Source organism: Rhopalosiphum padi, chromosome 2 (genome assembly GCF_020882245.1).
Source record: "Rhopalosiphum padi isolate XX-2018 chromosome 2, ASM2088224v1, whole genome shotgun sequence".
NCBI classification, from domain to species: Eukaryota; Metazoa; Arthropoda; class Insecta; order Hemiptera; family Aphididae; genus Rhopalosiphum; species Rhopalosiphum padi.
This window is the reverse complement of record NC_083598.1, coordinates 68474537-68493271: the sequence shown is the minus strand read 5'-3', so window position 1 is coordinate 68493271 and position 18735 is coordinate 68474537. Positions and strand designations below refer to the sequence as shown.

Below are 18735 nucleotides of genomic sequence, written 5' to 3'. Positions count from 1 at the left end.
AAACAATGTTTTTTGCTCTGCAATCTTATTTAAGAATAATTTGAATTTGGTTTACTTATGAACTATACTCCCCCGCGCCGCGGCCACATCTGGTCGTTCTGGTCGAGTGTATTGGCGCGTATATAACAAACTGTAATACCGATGATATACCACAGATTACGATGTACTGCGTCTTGTCACGATCGGTTCCGATTTATATACATTATATACTTTACACACACACAGGGTTGCGCCGAAACTACCAGAGTGTCGCAGTGCCGTTCTTCCGAGTTCGAGTGCGACGACCACAGCCACTGCGTCATACAGTCGTGGGTGTGCGACGGCAGCGTGGACTGCGCCGACGGATCCGACGAAGCGCCGCACCGATGCCACAACACCACTTGTCGGTCCGACCAGTTCCGTTGCCGGGACAACACGTGCATTCCCGGATTCCTCCACTGTTCCGGTACGCCCGACTGTGCCGACGGTAGCGACGAAGAAAACTGCAGTGAGTCCGCCGCACGTTATAATAATATAATATTTAAATCGCACCGCCATACCGGTTTAATATCAGTGTTTCGCGCGCGACCCGCGTTCGTAAGCGGCTGTCGGTAAAAGCATTTCTTTGCCGTTATATGTATATTATGTATATGGTAGTACACACGCGACGATGTTATGGTTATTATATATTTATTTGTTATCTTCTGTTCGGAATAAACGAAGTGAATATCAACAAAAAAACTACTACATATGCATATTAAAATAGCATATTATCATACAAAGATCTAGGGATTCAGCGGATATGCTTTAACATTTTAAATGAAACGTTCGGATCGTTCTAAAAATGATATCCGATTTCGTACAAATATATTATGTTAAAGATACCGCCGGAATCGGACGAAAAAACATATAATCTAATACACATTTATAACAAGACTTAAAATTAGTTTTTAATTATAACATATTCAATTTTAAAATTAATTTGAGAACTCGGGTTGCTAATATATAATCGCTAATTTCTTTGTAATCATTGGTCCTGAAAAATTAATCCACAAAATTATTCTTTAAGTGATTGAACTGGTGCAATCACTTTAAATCACACTGATTAAGGGTCGCGATATATAATTATTCGTTATGAAAAACTTAGTTTATAAAATTGCTTAATCAGCCGTCTTCGTTATATCAGAAGAACCGGTGCACAAATGCGACCCGTTCACGGAGTTCGATTGCGGCAACGACGAGACGGGCGGCATATGCATACCCTTGGAGAAAGTGTGCGATAAGAACATGGACTGTCCCGGGTTCGAGGACGAGGAACAGGAAGCGTGCAACGTGAACGAATGTTTGATCAACAACGGAGGCTGTTCGCAGCTCTGTATCGATTTACCACACACGTTCCGCTGCGCCTGCAAGCCCGGCTACAAGCTCATCAACAACAACACATGTGACGGTTTGTATCGTAATTTTCTTTTTATTATTATTATTATTATTATTAATATCATCATTGTCGACGTCGTCCTATAGTATAATGTACAAGTTCAACCCTCGGGTCTAATCGTCGGCTTATGTATACCTCGAGTGGGGTATAATTTAATTATAAACGCTCATCTGATATTTTGCACAGTACTTATCCCTATCTATTTATTCCCCCCCCCCCCTTCGACTTGGGTATAGAGCTAATCGACAGGTGGTCTCCCTCGAATACGTGATTATTCGGTGTTAAACGTCAATTTCTTACGATGTTGCGCCGTCAGAAAACTGTTATATACGCAATAAGCCTAAGCCATGTAGTATCATCGGTTAATGGTTATAGTCGCTGGCCTCCACAAACTGCGTCAGATATGTCACCGATTATCGTATTATATCGATGATGCAGTTTAAATTAATTTCAATTTTGAACAGTCTCGTTTATTTAAATATATTTCACAATTTCAGGAACCTGCAAACCGTTTTCTCTCACGCATGGTTTTTTAAAGCATAATCTTAAATAAAAAACAAACGATGAAAATACATCGATTTTATAATTTTAAATACAATAATATTCAACGAAACCAAAAGTAATTAGAACGATTATCAATGTACATACTATGATAATAATATAATAATAGTTATTATACTTACATTTATCTAATAAATGTGTCACTCACATTTGCCGTGGTTTGATTCAGTAGCTGATGAACTATCATATACATTTTTTTAAATATAATATTTTTAGAATTATAACGCTTTAAAAAATCGCATATTTTAAAAGTAAATAGTTCCTAACAATTACTAGCTGCAACATGATCACCTATGAAATATTATGAATGTGTATTGATTATACGTATTCTAAATTTGTACAAGAAAAGTAATCTGATAAAAATCAGAATTGTATACAAATTTAAATAGATGAATATAATTTATAACACTAAAGTATTTATACACTGATGCCTTAATATTTTTATGGCGGCACTGGGAGTCGATAATGATACACGTATAGGACCCATATAGCCATCATATTGGTTCGTATTAATTCGTGTAAATAAAAAAATTATATCCAATTAATAAGGAAACAAATATAACAAAAAACTATAAATATACCTATCTAACCTATACATAATTTCTGGTTTCGCCCAAACTCGTTATGTGCTAGAAATGATAACGCTGACAACTCCCGTTAAATGTTGGTTAGATTTTTACAGACTCTACTTTATTTTTACGTGTCCGAGATATTTATTTGAACGTCAAGGGAAACTGGGTTATCTCTATTTTTGTAAATCCATTTGCGTGACGTGAAATAATATATATTCATAATATTAGTCATTAAGTCTTGTCTCGAATATGCAAAAAATGAAAAATCGGAATTCATTATAATAAATTAAATTTTCAGACCACGATTTCATACTGTAAAAGCAAAAATAATAACCACATGCAATATTATGATGATACCGGGGTTTATAGATCTGATAAAATATTCATAATATCAGGATGGTAAAGTCGAACCTATACACATAATTTATTAACCTACAGGAACACATTTTAAAACTCAGTGTGTGTAACACTAAATATTTTTATATCGAACCAATAAATCTACTTACTGGGGTGTCCCCGACATGGTTATGGTTATTAATCGTGCAATATTAAAATTTTTAGACGTGAACGAATGCGAGATCGAAGGCAGTTGTTCACAAATATGCATCAACGAAAAAGGTACGTACAAATGCGAATGCGAGCCGGGATACCTGCGGGACCCGCAAGATCACACTAGATGCAAGGCGATGGAAGGACACGCGTCGCTCTTATTCTCCATGCAACACAATATACGGAAAATATCGTTAGATCATCACGAGATGTCCGCCATAATCAACAGCACGAAATCTGCCACCGCCATCGATTTTGTATTCCGCACCGGAATGATATTCTGGGGAGACGTATCCGAAAAGAAAATTTACAAGTAAGTGATAATATTATAATACAGCCATATATCCGCAATATTCTTACGCTTATTTTCAAAACGTCAATGATAAAAACACCGGTATAAATAAAACTGTCTACCAATTTTGGTACTTCGATTGGCCGGTGGCTTCAAAATCGATAGTGTATAATGTAATAAATAATTGATTTGTTAATTCGGTCGTCTATGTGTGGATTTTACTTTTATTGTTCTTCCCAGAGCGCCGATCGACGAAGGTCGAGAACGATCGATCGTAGTGGAAAGCGGCTTGTCATCAGCTGACGGTTTAGCCGTGGACTGGATTTACGGGCACATTTATTGGACGAACGCCGACAGGGATTCGATTGAATTGGCCAACTTCGAAGGCAACATGCAAAAGACGCTTTTCAGGTCGGAACTGAAGGAGCCCAGGTCTATAGCCGTAGATCCACTCAACGGGTAATTTACAAAGACAACGCTATCTCTACCTCCCCCCCCCCATCATCTAAACAAAACGCAAACTCAGCCCATTTTTCCGTCACACCATGATGACTGATAATATATTATTAAATGCGCAACAAACGCGTTCATTGGTAGGTGGCTGTACTGGAGCGATTGGGGTAGCAACGCGAAAATTGAACGGGCCGGAATGGACGGCACACACCGCGAGGTGATCGCCTCGTTTGACGTGAAATGGCCAAACGGCATTACCCTGGACCTGGTGTCCGGCCGGCTGTACTGGGTGGACGCCAAGCTGCACACCATATCGTCGTGCAACTTCGACGGCAGCCAAAGGCGCCTGGTCTTGTTCAGCACCACTTGGCTACCGCACCCGTTCAGCATATCCACGTTCGAGGACTCGCTGTATTGGTCCGACTGGAACCAAAAGGCGATAATCAAGGCTAACAAGTTTAACGGTTCCAACATCACCACGGTCACCGCCCTGCACATGGTAATGTAATCTTTATATTGTATATATAACCAATTAAACCAAGTTTGAACCACATAACAGGCGTAATTTTAATACGTAACGAAGTGCACGAGCACAACTACAGCTGTTATTTGCTCCCGTGTAAGCTCAGAAAATATTTATATATATGTTCTATACCCCTCTTATTAGTCTAACACGGACCTAACCCGAGTGAAAAATAATTTTTAAAAAATGTAACTTAAAATATCAAAAACATTTGCACAGGCAACGTCAGGCGGGACAGCTATGTAAAGTTTATATGTCGGAAATATCATCTACACACCAAGTCAGAAAACCAAATATATTATTTTTATACACACTTGTTACGCTAAATGTTAGCATTAGACAACCAAATTTAACACGAATGCATTCTGAACGGGCACACTAAGTGCACGAAAACGCTAGTTTATAAATTAAAATTTATCGTTCCGTTTTAAAATTCTTATTAAAAACAACAATGTAGCGAATTCAAAATAGTCGTCAAAGTCGAACATCTCACCTCGTCGTAACGAATGTATCTAGGGTGGGGAGTGTAATGGACTGAGACCTGACTTTCCCTCTTACACGTTTTCCTTTTGGTATCGGTGTAATTATATTTTATAATTTGTGCCACAACGACCACCTAAAAGTCTCGATTATGTACTCCTCTCCAGTCTCCTACGAATACCGATCTCAAATTTCCTGCATATATCATACGATCGCGGCGACCTTAGTCAAAACGATGTCAATTTATACGTATATATGTATTATATATCAACGTTATAATGTCGTTTCAGACTCAGAACCCAATGGTGGTGCACGTCTATCACCCGTACAGGCAACCGGACGGCGTGAACCACTGCGCCGCCGTCAACGGCCACTGTTCTCATCTGTGCCTGCCGGCACCTCAAATCAACAGCAAGTCGCCGAAAATCTCGTGCTCTTGTCCCAACGGTCTGATGCTGATGTCCGACGGTCTGATGTGCGCCGAAGAAGGTAAGCGTCGTTACTGCTATTACATAATTTTGTTCGATATACACAATAGGTATTATAATTTGTACAACTATCGCGACACTTAAAATATTCGTAGCTCCGTACACGCAGTTTTGCGCCCGCCAAGAGCGTGCGCGGTAACGGTAATATTGTTTTTTTCAACCATATTATAATATTTTTATTTATATATTTTTGTAACACTAATATTATAGTATTTGATTGATTGATTGATTTTTCTTCCGAGTGGACATTGCTGTGATGATAATTATTATTAGTTAGAATTACGTTTTTTTTTTTTTTTGATCGTTTTTATTTTTTTGTTTTTGTTTTTCATCGTCATTTGTTTTTTGGTTGAATAATTTTACAGTTAAGAACAAAACGGTTTTATCCAAACACACGAAACACAGACCTTATAAAAAAGCCAATGTTACGCCGATAAGTGAGTACATATATCAATATCCGTGGACGAAAACCTGTGTACATATTAATGTATATCTTCTTTCTTCTGTGCAAAACTTCTACATAATATCATAATGCAATATGTATAATATATATATTATACTACAGGAATGGGCAAAGTATTTTACTATTCATACCCCAAGCACAAAATAAATACATTCTATGTGTCTAAAATACTAAATATACACATATTATATTCAAAAAAGATTAAATACGTACTAAATTGTTGCAGCCTTTGACCTGACCTCATAAAATATTATAAAAGGTTTTTATTACTCGTACCTATTATATTGATAATAATATAAAACGAATTAAATTCCATTGTTGCAGTCGCACATAAAACATATTTCTTATTCACAAAAGTAATTAATAACAAAATGTACCATTATAGCTACTAAGAAAACGTTGTATTTATTTTTATGCTATACCACATGTAGTCTTAAAAAATAATATAATAGCTCAATTCATATAATAGTTCATAACGGGCATGGTAAACAATTGAAAAAAAGAAAAATGTATGTTTTTGATTTAGTAAATGTATCTTTAATGTTTCAAATATGTTAAATGTATTATGTGTATTTACAAACAATATTTTAAAATACTTTATTTGCCCATTCCAAAATTATGTATAATGTATATATTCATATCATGCGTTATAATATACACACGCTTGCGGTGGTTGGTTATACCTTGTACATTTTTGTGTTCTCTTCGCCTGTCTCTATAATAATATATTCTAATATACGGGTAAAACGTCGTTTTTCTCGTTAACCACTTAAAAATATTACATTTTTATTACCTGTAATGTGTTTACTATCTGGTTAAAACTAAACCGATGGTGTTGAGGAAAACCGTGAATCGGAATAAATTCGTGTATATATTATATTATTTATATTTATAACGACGCGCCACGTCGATGGGTTTGGATTGTCTCAATATACATTTTAAATCGGAAATTGAACGGTCGACAGTGTTTTGTATACGCTTTTCTGTAGCTGTTTAAAGTTTGCCACATCAATGCAATTTTGAAAAATAAAACTTTATATTTTCCTTCAAACCAAGTACGTGACAGTAATAACTGCAGACTACTATATTATATTATTATACTGATCAATATGCGGCAATATCACTGTGGGTTTTGTTTTATGAGTTTCGAAGGATATATACCTATTTAGCTCTCTTTCGGCTCACACCATCCCGAACAATCAGAAAACTTCCCGAGGTCGCAAGAAAGTAATAAATGCGTGTTAAAATCTCGTGATCTCGCTCACCGTTAAACTTTATTTATTTTCATCACTTCGAGGGTCATTTTAGTTTTCCTTTAAAATAAAAGAGTCACTATATTATTTTCATATTTAAAGAATTCACTTAAAACTTAAAACTTTGAGCTTCAGAAAAAATAACTTTGAAATATTTAAAAAGTATACTTATTATGCAGTAATATATTATAATTTAGAATGTTAAATAACTCAAAATAAGTGAATTCCATCGGAATGATTTATTGTTCAATAATTTACATGCTATTAGCATAGACATTTTTTTCTCTTTGCGACTGACTATAGCTTTTTAACTAGAAATCACGTATGCTATTATAATAATATGACTTGCCACAATTTAAAAATAATTTATTTCAACTTTTAAATCAAGAACCCAGTGATGCCCAAATACAAAATATGCATTCGCATTCGTTCAAATGTATATAGGATAAAATAAAACGTCAAACCATAAGCCACAAAGAACTCGTTTACAATATTCCTTTGTGAATCAAACTTCAAATTGGATAGTACCGTATTGGTTTCGTCTGCTCGGCGACCGGTAAAAACAAAAACCATTTAGGATCGAGTGGCATATAGCTGGGAAACAATGTTTAAGACACAGGCGGATACAGTGATTTATGAAATTCTGTTGAGAAAAAAATTTCGCTGACTGTATACGCTATAATTCAACAATATAAAATGCATGTGCCACGAAATATCTCTCAGTTCCGCGAACATATTTTAATATAATATAATATTATTATTATAATTTATAAACTCTGCGACGCGTAATGCATACTATTGAACAAGCATCAGCAAAGACGAAATGAACATACGGCTATAACGCACTAAATACGTGTATTTAGTTAATTAGTTATACGTATTTACCGCGTACATGTAATATACTCGTATTAGGACTTGACAGTACGGTACAGTCAAACTTTAAAACTTAAATAATATTCAATAATAAGTCAACAATCGACTTTATAACTCAATCCACTATATAAATGTATAAATTATTTTTTACACGTATTCTAATAAATACCTTATATTAAAGGAAATGTGTTATGGTTCAAATGAGATTTTCTCTATACTATATAGTCACGTTCGGCGGGAGTCGTCTGACTATCTAATCTGGCGACGTCCGGCGTTCCGTCCTGTATATTATATTATATATAAATAATTTGCACTTTTAAAAATAACAATAACACAATACACGTCATAGACCCTAATACGCACTTCTGAAAATGCATGAGCACGCACAGTACCTAATATATATACACACATTGCACGCATTGTACCGAAATAGCAACCCAACGAGTCGGGTGCGACGTCATTTCTCCGCGAGTTGCGCACTCTCGTAGTCGCTCCCAAAAGACACAAAAGTAGTCGTATATCTGCAGTATGCGACACAATAATATTATGGCTTATAATTTGTTTGATAATACACGCTAAATAAATATATATATATCATATTATATCATTATTATTATATACTATACGCGTGTCTTCTGCAGTATGGTGGAGGTTCATCAATAGAGCTATAATAATAGCAATACGCGTATAATATATATATATTATATGTATAGTTAAAAAAAACGTCGCATATATGTAATATGTTAACAGCAGTCGTATATAATAATATTATATATAGATACCTGTAGAGTAGTATATATATTTTAATATTTATGTGTATATATTTGTGCGCGCAACTATCGCGACTGTATAATTTATTCGTAATAGGTATATTAGGTGTGTACGTTGCTTGCCTGTTCGGAGAGTTCCATACAACTGCGGAGACCGGTGAGAGAGACTGTTATGTAGTAAATGCCCTTGGAATCCGCATCGGGAAGTAAAATAATAAAATCGAATCGCTCGCATAGGAGTCCTTGACGGAACCGACGCTGCGCGCTCGTGTGCAGTATAATATTATGATATTATTAATATTATTGTGCATGTATATACCTACGCATTATATACACGCGCGCCTCGCCCGCAGTCAGTGTATTCTTCTCGTCCGACAGTCGTAGTGTAGTGTGCATAACAAAGTCATCGTAACAATATAATATTATAATATCTGTCGGGAGATCTATTTTGTTTGGTTTTTGAGTGAAACACGTGTAATAACGACAACAGTATTAATAGTAACACATAACTTCGATAACATATTTGCTACTGTAGTACTGTGTATATTAGGTGTAATATATATATATACATAGTTTTTGCATTAGTATTTACCAGTCGTTCCCATTGTTTGCGGTCAAAAACACAAAACAAAAAAACGGTAAGTGCTTTCATAGAGTCTCGTGATCCTCTATGAACGGCTTTTCGTCATCGTCGGCTGTACGTACATCGTATATATTATAATATGTATAAATATATTGCGTATTATATTGAAGACGCACTGCCCGCGCTTTCTGGAAAGGCATTTTTTAAATTTTTTTTCATATTGTCTGAAAAGCGCGCAACCGGTCATCAAAAACCTTCTATGAGTTCTATTATGCTGACCAGATGAGATTTCTCACCTCCAGTGAATTCGCTCGTTGTGACGTTGTATCTATATATGTTTTATGCGTATTATATTATTATTATTGTTATACCGTCTTATAAATCATATTATTTTATTTTTAAATACCAATAATTACCAATAGGTACGGTACATTTTATTTTACTTCGGTCTATTATTATTGGTATTATGTATTACCTACCTATTATACGTGTCGTCATCGGCTGCTTTAGTGCACTATTTAATATAATATTATATAATATTTTTATTACTATTTATGTTTTTCTTTTGGTGGCGGTGCTGGTCATAATAATATATTGTACGATATATTGACCGACTTCATTCTGTGTATAGTTGTATAAACATAATATATTATAATATGATCATGTTGTTTGCAATTCCCCGCACGTCCATTGGCGATACGTTATAACGCCCGTTCGCTCTCGTTGCAGATACGAACAGAACGATGACGGAAGTAAACGTCAACGACCACACCGAACCAGAGGACAGCGGACTCATAGCCGCCATAATAATATTCTCCGGCTCGCTATTGATCACTCTCGCAGCCCTGGTGAGTGAGCCCGCATCCCGCCCGACCCCCTCGGACCGTTAGGTATATCGCGGTAGTCTAGCTATAATATACAGATACCGCGGTATACCTATGACGCGCTACACGGTCATCACGCGATCAGCGCCTCTAATACTCGATCATTTTTTTTTATATATATTCCAGGGCGCTTTCCTGTTGTACCGGCACTACTTGCATCGCAACGTGACCAGCATGAACTTTGACAACCCGATCTACAGGAAAACAACCGAAGACCAGTTCACGCTGGAGAAGAGTCAGTATCAACCGGCGAGGGTATACCCCACATCTGTCGGCGAGGAGGTAAACTTCAACGTTATCATTTAAAGACCCTGAAACACCTTCTCCCCCTCCTCACCATGGCCCATCCCCCCTCCCCCCCCGACAACCACAGCCAAGTACCTATACTTATATGTATATTATCGTCGATGCAACACCGTTAAGCTATATTCGATCTTTTCTGCTCTTAATTTTTTTGCATTTTTACACGCTGCGTGTTAGTTCTTTAACGACAACTCGGTAAGTCCACCGATCAATATTATATTGAAATATGATGTTATTAAAGTACAACGTCATATTCATTCATGTTATAGTAGTCGTAGTAGTAGTAGTAAACTAGTAACATGTACCACACGTGCAATTTTATATTTACATAATATAAGCGACACGCGTGGGATGGTGTTTATCATACATTCATACGTAATTACGCGATGTTTATTTGATTTAATTATTTTTTTTTTCAGGCCGAAGAGCCGTTGACTCGTCCTGGCACGAACGAGTACGTCTAAAGTATAGACCGTTTTAGTTTCTCTGCACACAACACTAGTCAATGAAAAAATAAAAATAAACAAATTACAAATCGCGTTGTTCACGACGGAGCGCAATTTGTGCCCAGCCCACAACGAAATATCTGGCGAGTTACCAATTTCATGCGCAAATGCGCTCAAATAGTGTTCAACTTACCGAACGACTTATTTTATTCTCCGTATTTTTTCTTTCTTTTAATATTATTATTATTATTAATTTCATGTTGTATAACTTTGTTCAAAGTCTTCCCAGCGTTTTTCGTATACATTTAATAATATAATGATTATTCCTCACGCCAATATTTAAACGAAACAGTTCCTATTGTATATTTTTTTTTTTAAGTTATATTATTAATGTTTGTGTAAAAAAAAAAGAAAAAAGAATATTTTATTTAAGCTATGCGGTTTGCCTTTAACGACTGAGGTGTAAGTGCCAAAATTTATGAATTGAGTTTTTTTTTTTTAATTTATTATTGTTTGTTGCTCAAAAGTAGAAATCCTTTGATCTGCATCAGTTCGCTCGTTGTTCAATTATTTTAATCAGTAAATTTGTTGTCCCTTCTGGTTTGTTTGGAAAAGTAATATAAAATAATTATTGTAATTATAAGGAATTTACAATATATGTATGTGTATAAATAAATATATATATTATATATATATATATATTAGCGCCATTACTGTCGAGTAGTCAATTTAGCAGCTAATTATATTTAATTATATATATTATAGTTCCGTTATATATTGAAGATATTTTTTAAGCTTAACGTCTTATTATATATCAAACAAATCGTGTTTTTAATTGGATATTATATAAAAAAAATAATTTATTATAAATGTACATATAAAGGAATCAGTTATAAGCTTAGCAAATAGTGATAAGCGTATTGGATTTATTTCATTCGAAAACTGTATATTGTTTTTCGCTAAAATAAAACACACATTCTTCAAACGAAGGTGTGCACAAACACACACTCATGTCTCGGTTTACAAAACGATGTTGTGAAGGAAGACCTATTAACATTTATTAGTCATCGAGGTTGTAAAAATATGATAAAACATATATATTATATATGTGTAACATTGCGTTAGATAAATATATAGTTTATATTATTTATAACTGTGATTTTTTGTTTTTAATTATATTTAAATTTATTAATTATTATAAAATTATATAATATAAATATTAGTGAGTCCCATTTTGTAAACTCAAACATATAGTGAAAAGTGGTTTGTTAATTTTTTTTTTTTTTTTTTTTTTAATCGATGGATAAACAAAAACAAATTAAATAAACATGATCGATCATTATACACTATGGCCTTATATCTTATTAATATCGTACATAATATCATATCTATATAGTGTAATATGTTTCACCTCATACGTTATACGTATGATACGGTTGAACAGTGAACACACAAATACGTCATATTTTTTTAGGTATTGTATACGAGGTATGAAGTATAGCTCCTCGTAGCTGGTACAGGATGAGTTCCACGTCTACGAGAAAAATTTCACACCCGATCCTCCGTCCAACGTAAGTATTTCCGCCTGTTGACGTCGCTCCAACACCCGCAACGCTTTGGTCAGTACGGCATCGTCAATACCATTCAGATCTATACTCAAAAATAAATAAATAAATAATAATAATACTTTGATAAACACGCATACAAGTTACACAACACTACATTCAGTGACAAAACGAAGGCGATAATCGTAAACAGGTTATAGATTACTTCCCGTGATTTTTTAGACCTCTAACATGTCTAACTGTCTATAAGCAGGTACTTACTTGCAGGTAAATATTACGTGCGTTTGTGAGAAATTTTAAGTTCGTTTTGCCATTGTATAATATACATTTTCATATATTTAGTCATTTTGGTATATACAGAGAGTGATCGCCCCCCCTCCAAGATCGTATTGTAGTAACTAATAATTAAAAAAAAAACATATTTTAAGCCTCAACTATTCTGAAGAAGGTTAATCCCCCCACCTCAAAAAAAATAAGCACCTATTTACGTGCCTGGGTATATACCTAGGACATAGTTACGTACACACGTTTTAAACTGAGCGTATGTTATATTATTATATATTATATATTATATAATACAGTGATTTCCAACCTATGGGTCGTGACTGGCTAAACAAACCCATAAATAAATATATGAAAATGATTTCTGTCGTAAATTTATAAATGTTTAAGGTATGTTTCATTTGATACTGATATAACATATTTAAATATACAGCTTATCCTACCACCCTACACCACTAAAAAAAAAGTCAATTATATTACCGCCACTGTCGCTGGATATCTCGTAGAACGTACACACCGTATTGAGCATGGCGTTGTCCTGAGCCCATTTGTACACTATCGACGCCCATTCGTCCAACGTGTGCCAATAAATATTCCACCTAAAAATGATATGTTTTATTTTAAACAAACAACGTATTTACGTTTCTACACTCCAGAATATCAGAAGTATAATTTAATATGCGAATACGTTTAATAGTTATACAAAGCAAGACTCAATAAATAGTTTACAGCTCTGAACAGCAGGCATTTCTATTGCTGTGCGCATGAAATTCCAATGCGAGTTATCATGTCAAGATGATTTGGAATTTTAAAGAATTTCGTGCGACGACCCGAGTTTGTATCTAGAGACCGGCCAAACACTAGCATATATAACGCTCGAATTCTCGAAAATATCATTTCAAATTTTATTTTCGTCAAACTTTCTCGACACACAACATGTATTATAGATATCCATCATAGAATAACATAGAAATACCCTCCCACGTGTGGATATGATGGCAATATAAAACAGTAAATTACCAATACGGACCCGGAATGACCGGAATAGATAGTAAGTTGTTCACATATTATACCGACTCGTGGTTGAAAAAAACCAAAATCTCATTCTAAATGTTTGTAAGTACATATGTATCACCGCGCTGTGTAAAATAAGAATCAGTATCAGTGTACCTTGTTCTAGACTTGTCAAGCGGTTCGGCATTTCCCGTCTTCTGTAAAACTCCTAAAACCGTCATGATCGCTTCGGATGACAGTTTTCCTGAAAACGAAAAATATTTTTTATTAATATTTTATATTTTACTGTGTACTACATTACGCCACTACTCATTATAATTACAACTCTATGATAAGACAGTTTGATAACTTTTATTTTAAAATAAAACATATTTTTTTTAATTTTTTTACGATAATTATTACAAAGATAAAATATTTAATATCCATGCGGAAAGTATACACAGTACACGACCATATCAATTATTTCCGTTATTACTGTTAAGTATTAAAAAAATTCATTGTAATAACCAGCGAAGACAAAATAAAAGACCTATAATTTATCTTAAAGAATATTATGGGCGTTACTGACGTATAATATTACTTTTGTCACATTTTAACGAGGTACCTACACCGTACACGGCCGGGGTTTGTTAGTAATACGACTCATTCGGACGGGTACCTAGTTACAAATATTATACAATTAGAAACAATACTAAAATATTTTAAAAATTACATAATATTATATTATATTCTTCTTTTTCGTCATCAATATATAAGTATATAGAGTCGAATCTTGGACATTTTCCCCTCATATTTTTTTAAAGTTTACAATTTAATAATTTTATATTATTATTTAATATGAAATTATTATTTTTTTTTGCTTATTATCTAATATTTACAAATATTACAATATAATAATATTTTTAAAAATATAATAAACTATAGATGTATATTTTTGATCAAACAAACTAATTGAAACAATAAAATAATAGTAATATTTAAAAGATTGCCTACATACAATTTAATAAGTTATTATATTTTATGTAAACAATCTTTTAATACCCTATTATATTTATAAAAAAAAAAAATTGTATATTTTATTTAAAAATATAATTTATTTCAGCATAAGCCATTAACTTAGATATTATAGGTTGTATGTATATAAATGTCTAGAGATTTTATTAAACTATACTTATTTCTATAAGCAAGTTTAGTTTAAATTTAAATAGAATGAAATAGTTTATTTATAAAATTATATATACATTTAGATATTAGTTTGATGCAACATTAACTTGACAAATAGTGCATATTGCAAAATTCAAAATTGAGTCTACAAAGTTTATTGCATAATGCAGAGAGCAGCCAATGATTTTAATTATATTTAAACGCTTTATAATAATATGTATATTGTATATTTGCATGTATATACATAATAATAATAATAATATTTCACGAAAAAGCAGACTGTAGGTATATAAACACAAACATCAATTTATTAAAACATAATACAATAATAATAACAATATATTCGATTATGCGAAGAGAATTTTTTCTTTTTTTTATAAACGATAATAATAACACCATCACAGGCTCAATTACAAAAAAATTTCAATTTCCTTTTATTTTTGTACATAAAAGTTTTAAATAAACGCGTGATAATATATAAAATAAATCATGGTTTTTGTGTATCACAAAATACATTATACTATAGATAATATTTTTCTTTAATAAATGTACAACACTTTTAGAACACACTACGGTTTATAGTTAAAAACGTAATGTAAATATTGAAACAGAGTTGGCTAAAAGTTTAAAATATTTAAAAATTTTGTAGAACTACAAGACGAAAACTATACTATATGCATGTAATACTGTATACTGTATACAGGTAAATATGATTTATCGTTTTTAAGCGTACCTACCAATGTAATACCTAAATACCAAATAATTTGGCATTAACTGTTTAACGTGTAACGAAAATTAATAACATAAGAAAAAATAACATATTAACATACAAATAGTAATCGCACTATTCGCACTTCAAATAGTTAATATAGTTATTACTGATTACTTATTCTTCATAAGAATGAATACCAAACTTTTTGCAAAAACTCCGATTGAAAAAAATATGTACATTGACACATTGTAATATTGTACATTAAATAAATACATACGAGTATATTAATTAGCTAATGTGGATAACTGATAATTATTTAACGAATTCATATAATAATTTGTATGTAAGTTATGTTAATTATTTTATGAATTATAATTAAAAACAAGCGAGAGCCGCTCTTATATTCTTCTATTACATATTTATAAATGTACGAATTAATGTATTATAAACCTATTAGGTACCTACATAAAAGAGCAAACTAATTTATGTCTACGATTTATTTATTTTAGTTTAACATCGCCAATATACGACGCGCAGAACCTGTTTGAAATAATTTAATAACATTTCAATCCCAACCATTTCCGCATTTCATACAAATTTCATTGAAAAGGGGCATTGGTATTATTACGAACGACCTTAAAGTAAATATTTTTAAACCAGAAATAATGTTTTGTTTCATTTTAAATTCTTCCGCTGACTACTATTATTGTTGACACAATATTGTAAAGTAAATTAATTAACAGATGAAGTTATAAAATATGCACATAACATAATACCAGGCGCGAACACAGAAGGGTTTTGAATGTTTAACCCCCCCCCCCTCCCACCGAAATAACAAAAATAAATTACCTATCCTACAAATAAATAGTATATTTATGAATATATTTAGATCCCTCCCCCCACCGAAATTTTTTCCTGTGTTCGCGCCTGCATAATACCTATGATGTATATAATAATATAATATTACATAATATTATAAATTTATAGCCCATAGACTCATATAGTTATATAGGTATTTACACCAAACATTTAAATCTGTATTTGACCTGCGACATTATAAGTTATAACTTATAACATACAACATATTCTTATTTATTTAAAGATACAATCATATTTTCTGCCTTATTCAATAAAATAAGTTTTTTAATCATAAAAAAGGTAATTGTTTTGTTATTAATTTATACACAAACAGAAAACAAGTTGTTTTATTTATTTATATTTGTTTACTCTAGGTGAAATTGATTACACAAAATATAATCAAACTTGTTTTATCGTTTTAATTAAAACCTCGAATATATAATAGAAAAGACTGCACCTGAAAATTTTGACATTGAACTTGGTTGAATAATATAACTGTGTATGTATACATCGCCTGCCGCAACGAAAAAGGTCGTATCTCGATCTTATCAACTTTTCAGTAGGAGCAAAATTAATTGGGATTTTAATTTGTTATTATGTTTTTTATTTTTATTTAGATCTGAAGATCACTATTTTCATCATTTAGGATACTCTACATTAGTATGTTCTCGATTTTGAAAAAAAATTAAACCTTCAGTTTTTTGATTATGTACATTTTCAGAAATTAATAATCATTGAAAAATACCATCTTTATGTTATTATATTATCAACTGAATTGCCCATTAAAACGCAGATATTACTTTGGCACTTTATTCTATATAATCAAAAAACTACTTAACAACATCAATAGGTACATCATTACCTAGTCTACTACTATAGTTTTATTTTTCTATTACTATTCCACTAATGTATCATTATTGAGTTATAAATTGTCTTCTGAGTCATCCACAACAAACATAATATGAATGAATCCAATCTATTATTGGCATTGATACTGCTAGACTATTTTGACATTTTATTCATGTTTAATCAAAAATAAAATATTTTAACCCTGGCTATATGAAATATAACAGTCATAGAACTATTTGTTAAAAGTAAGATAACACTTACAAGTTGTAAGTTACAACTAACAAAAAAAAGAGAGTACAAATGTACATAATTGATTATTAATTTATTATATAACTTTAAAATTGTAGTAATAAGAAACATTTAAATTAATTCTAATTTTTCAACTATTGTAACATTTTTCAAAATAATAGGATACAAATATTTAACTGGGTACTAGTATAACAAAAAATGCTAATTGTAAATTTTAAAAAAGTATGTTATCAATACTAGTGCCTATTGAGCCTAGATTTTAAAAGGCTCTAGAGTGCTATAGGGCCTGTGAACTATGTTCAACAGATTCTAGTCAACTTATACACCTACTGGATATAGTAGTATTGTTGAAAACTGGCAACAGGTCTCCTTCGCGTACATCAATAACAGACACTTTCTGCGTGCGACAGTAATCTAACACCAATGTCCTCCAAGCGTCTAATTGCTTCTGTCTCGTCTCCGCGTTTGGCTGAATCCTGTTAACCGCATTCGACCAATAGTATTAGTAATTGCAAATACATCTAACATTATAATAATGTAATTAATGTCGATTTCAGACACCTTCCCAACTTACGTGAAGAACGGTGGGAAACTGTATTGCCATGGCCATTGGATGTCACCCATGTCGGTGTTATATATACATATAGATAGTTATCGTTATTTACAAATTTGGAATTATAAAAGAGGAAAGAATAAGTCGATAAAAATACAAAAAATTGTAAAAACTATGGTTGCATTTGTCAAGTTTAAAATAATAAAAATTCAAATTTCCTATATTATCGTATCGGTTATCGTTATCAGACAAAATAAAAAATAAATTACTGTTATCGCTCTGATAATAATACAGTGCAACCACAGAAAACTCTAATGTAGCAAACGAATATTATCGTAATGCCCAACGACTATAAGATGAGTAGTAATCACGAATTAAGACAAATAAAGATATATATATAATATCTTAGTTCGTGCCGTTAGTGGTAGTAGCTACTAACTACTGTAATTACAGCCCCACACGAATGAATAAGTAATAACCATTAATCATGATATATTATATATATATATATAATATGATATATTAATTATATTATCATGCACCATGAACTAAAGAGCATAAAAAGACAATAGGAAAGGG

At 32.5% G+C, this 18735-nt stretch overlaps 2 protein-coding genes across 5 annotated transcripts in view; one reads left to right on the top strand and one right to left on the bottom strand.

Moving 5' to 3' along the window:
* LOC132919807 (low-density lipoprotein receptor-like) overlaps nucleotides 1–12063 on the top strand; it is a 77889-nt gene extending 65826 nt beyond the window's left edge. For 2 of the 4 annotated variants that reach the window (XM_060981677.1, XM_060981674.1), the window contains 11 exons: nucleotides 226–487; nucleotides 1166–1429; nucleotides 3112–3412; nucleotides 3632–3850; nucleotides 3989–4343; nucleotides 5138–5336; nucleotides 5701–5772; nucleotides 10007–10125; nucleotides 10288–10443; nucleotides 10642–10659; nucleotides 10884–12063. In XM_060981677.1, the coding sequence (XP_060837660.1) occupies nucleotides 226–487; nucleotides 1166–1429; nucleotides 3112–3412; nucleotides 3632–3850; nucleotides 3989–4343; nucleotides 5138–5336; nucleotides 5701–5772; nucleotides 10007–10125; nucleotides 10288–10443; nucleotides 10642–10659; nucleotides 10884–10928 (2010 nt within the window). In that variant the 3' untranslated portion in view covers nucleotides 10929–12063. The remainder of the gene's footprint in view (nucleotides 1–225; nucleotides 488–1165; nucleotides 1430–3111; nucleotides 3413–3631; nucleotides 3851–3988; nucleotides 4344–5137; nucleotides 5337–5700; nucleotides 5773–10006; nucleotides 10126–10287; nucleotides 10444–10641; nucleotides 10660–10883) is intronic. The other 2 variants (XM_060981676.1, XM_060981675.1) reach the window with 2 other exon arrangements.
* A 170-nt stretch (nucleotides 12064–12233) lies between these two features.
* LOC132919808 (vacuolar protein-sorting-associated protein 25) lies at nucleotides 12234–18403 on the bottom strand. Its single transcript, XM_060981678.1, has 5 exons — nucleotides 18178–18403; nucleotides 17934–18079; nucleotides 13928–14015; nucleotides 13238–13356; nucleotides 12234–12560 (listed from the first exon to the last, which is right to left on the bottom strand). Exons 1-5 carry the CDS (start codon nucleotides 18225–18227, stop codon nucleotides 12445–12447), a joined length of 519 nt encoding a protein of 172 aa, XP_060837661.1. The 5' UTR covers nucleotides 18228–18403; the 3' UTR covers nucleotides 12234–12444.
* Between the last annotated feature and the right edge of the window lie 332 nt (nucleotides 18404–18735).

Coding starts and splice junctions, on each gene's coding strand:
- LOC132919808 (XM_060981678.1), bottom strand. CDS start 18,227: ATGGGTGACATCCAATGGCCATGGCAATACAGTTTCCCACCGTTCTTC. Junction 18,080..18,177: donor AGTTTCCCACCGTTCTTCAC/GTAAGTTGGGAA, acceptor TGCGGTTAACAG/GATTCAGCCAAACGCGGAGA. Junction 13,357..13,927: donor CTTGACAAGTCTAGAACAAG/GTACACTGATAC, acceptor TATCATTTTTAG/GTGGAATATTTATTGGCACA.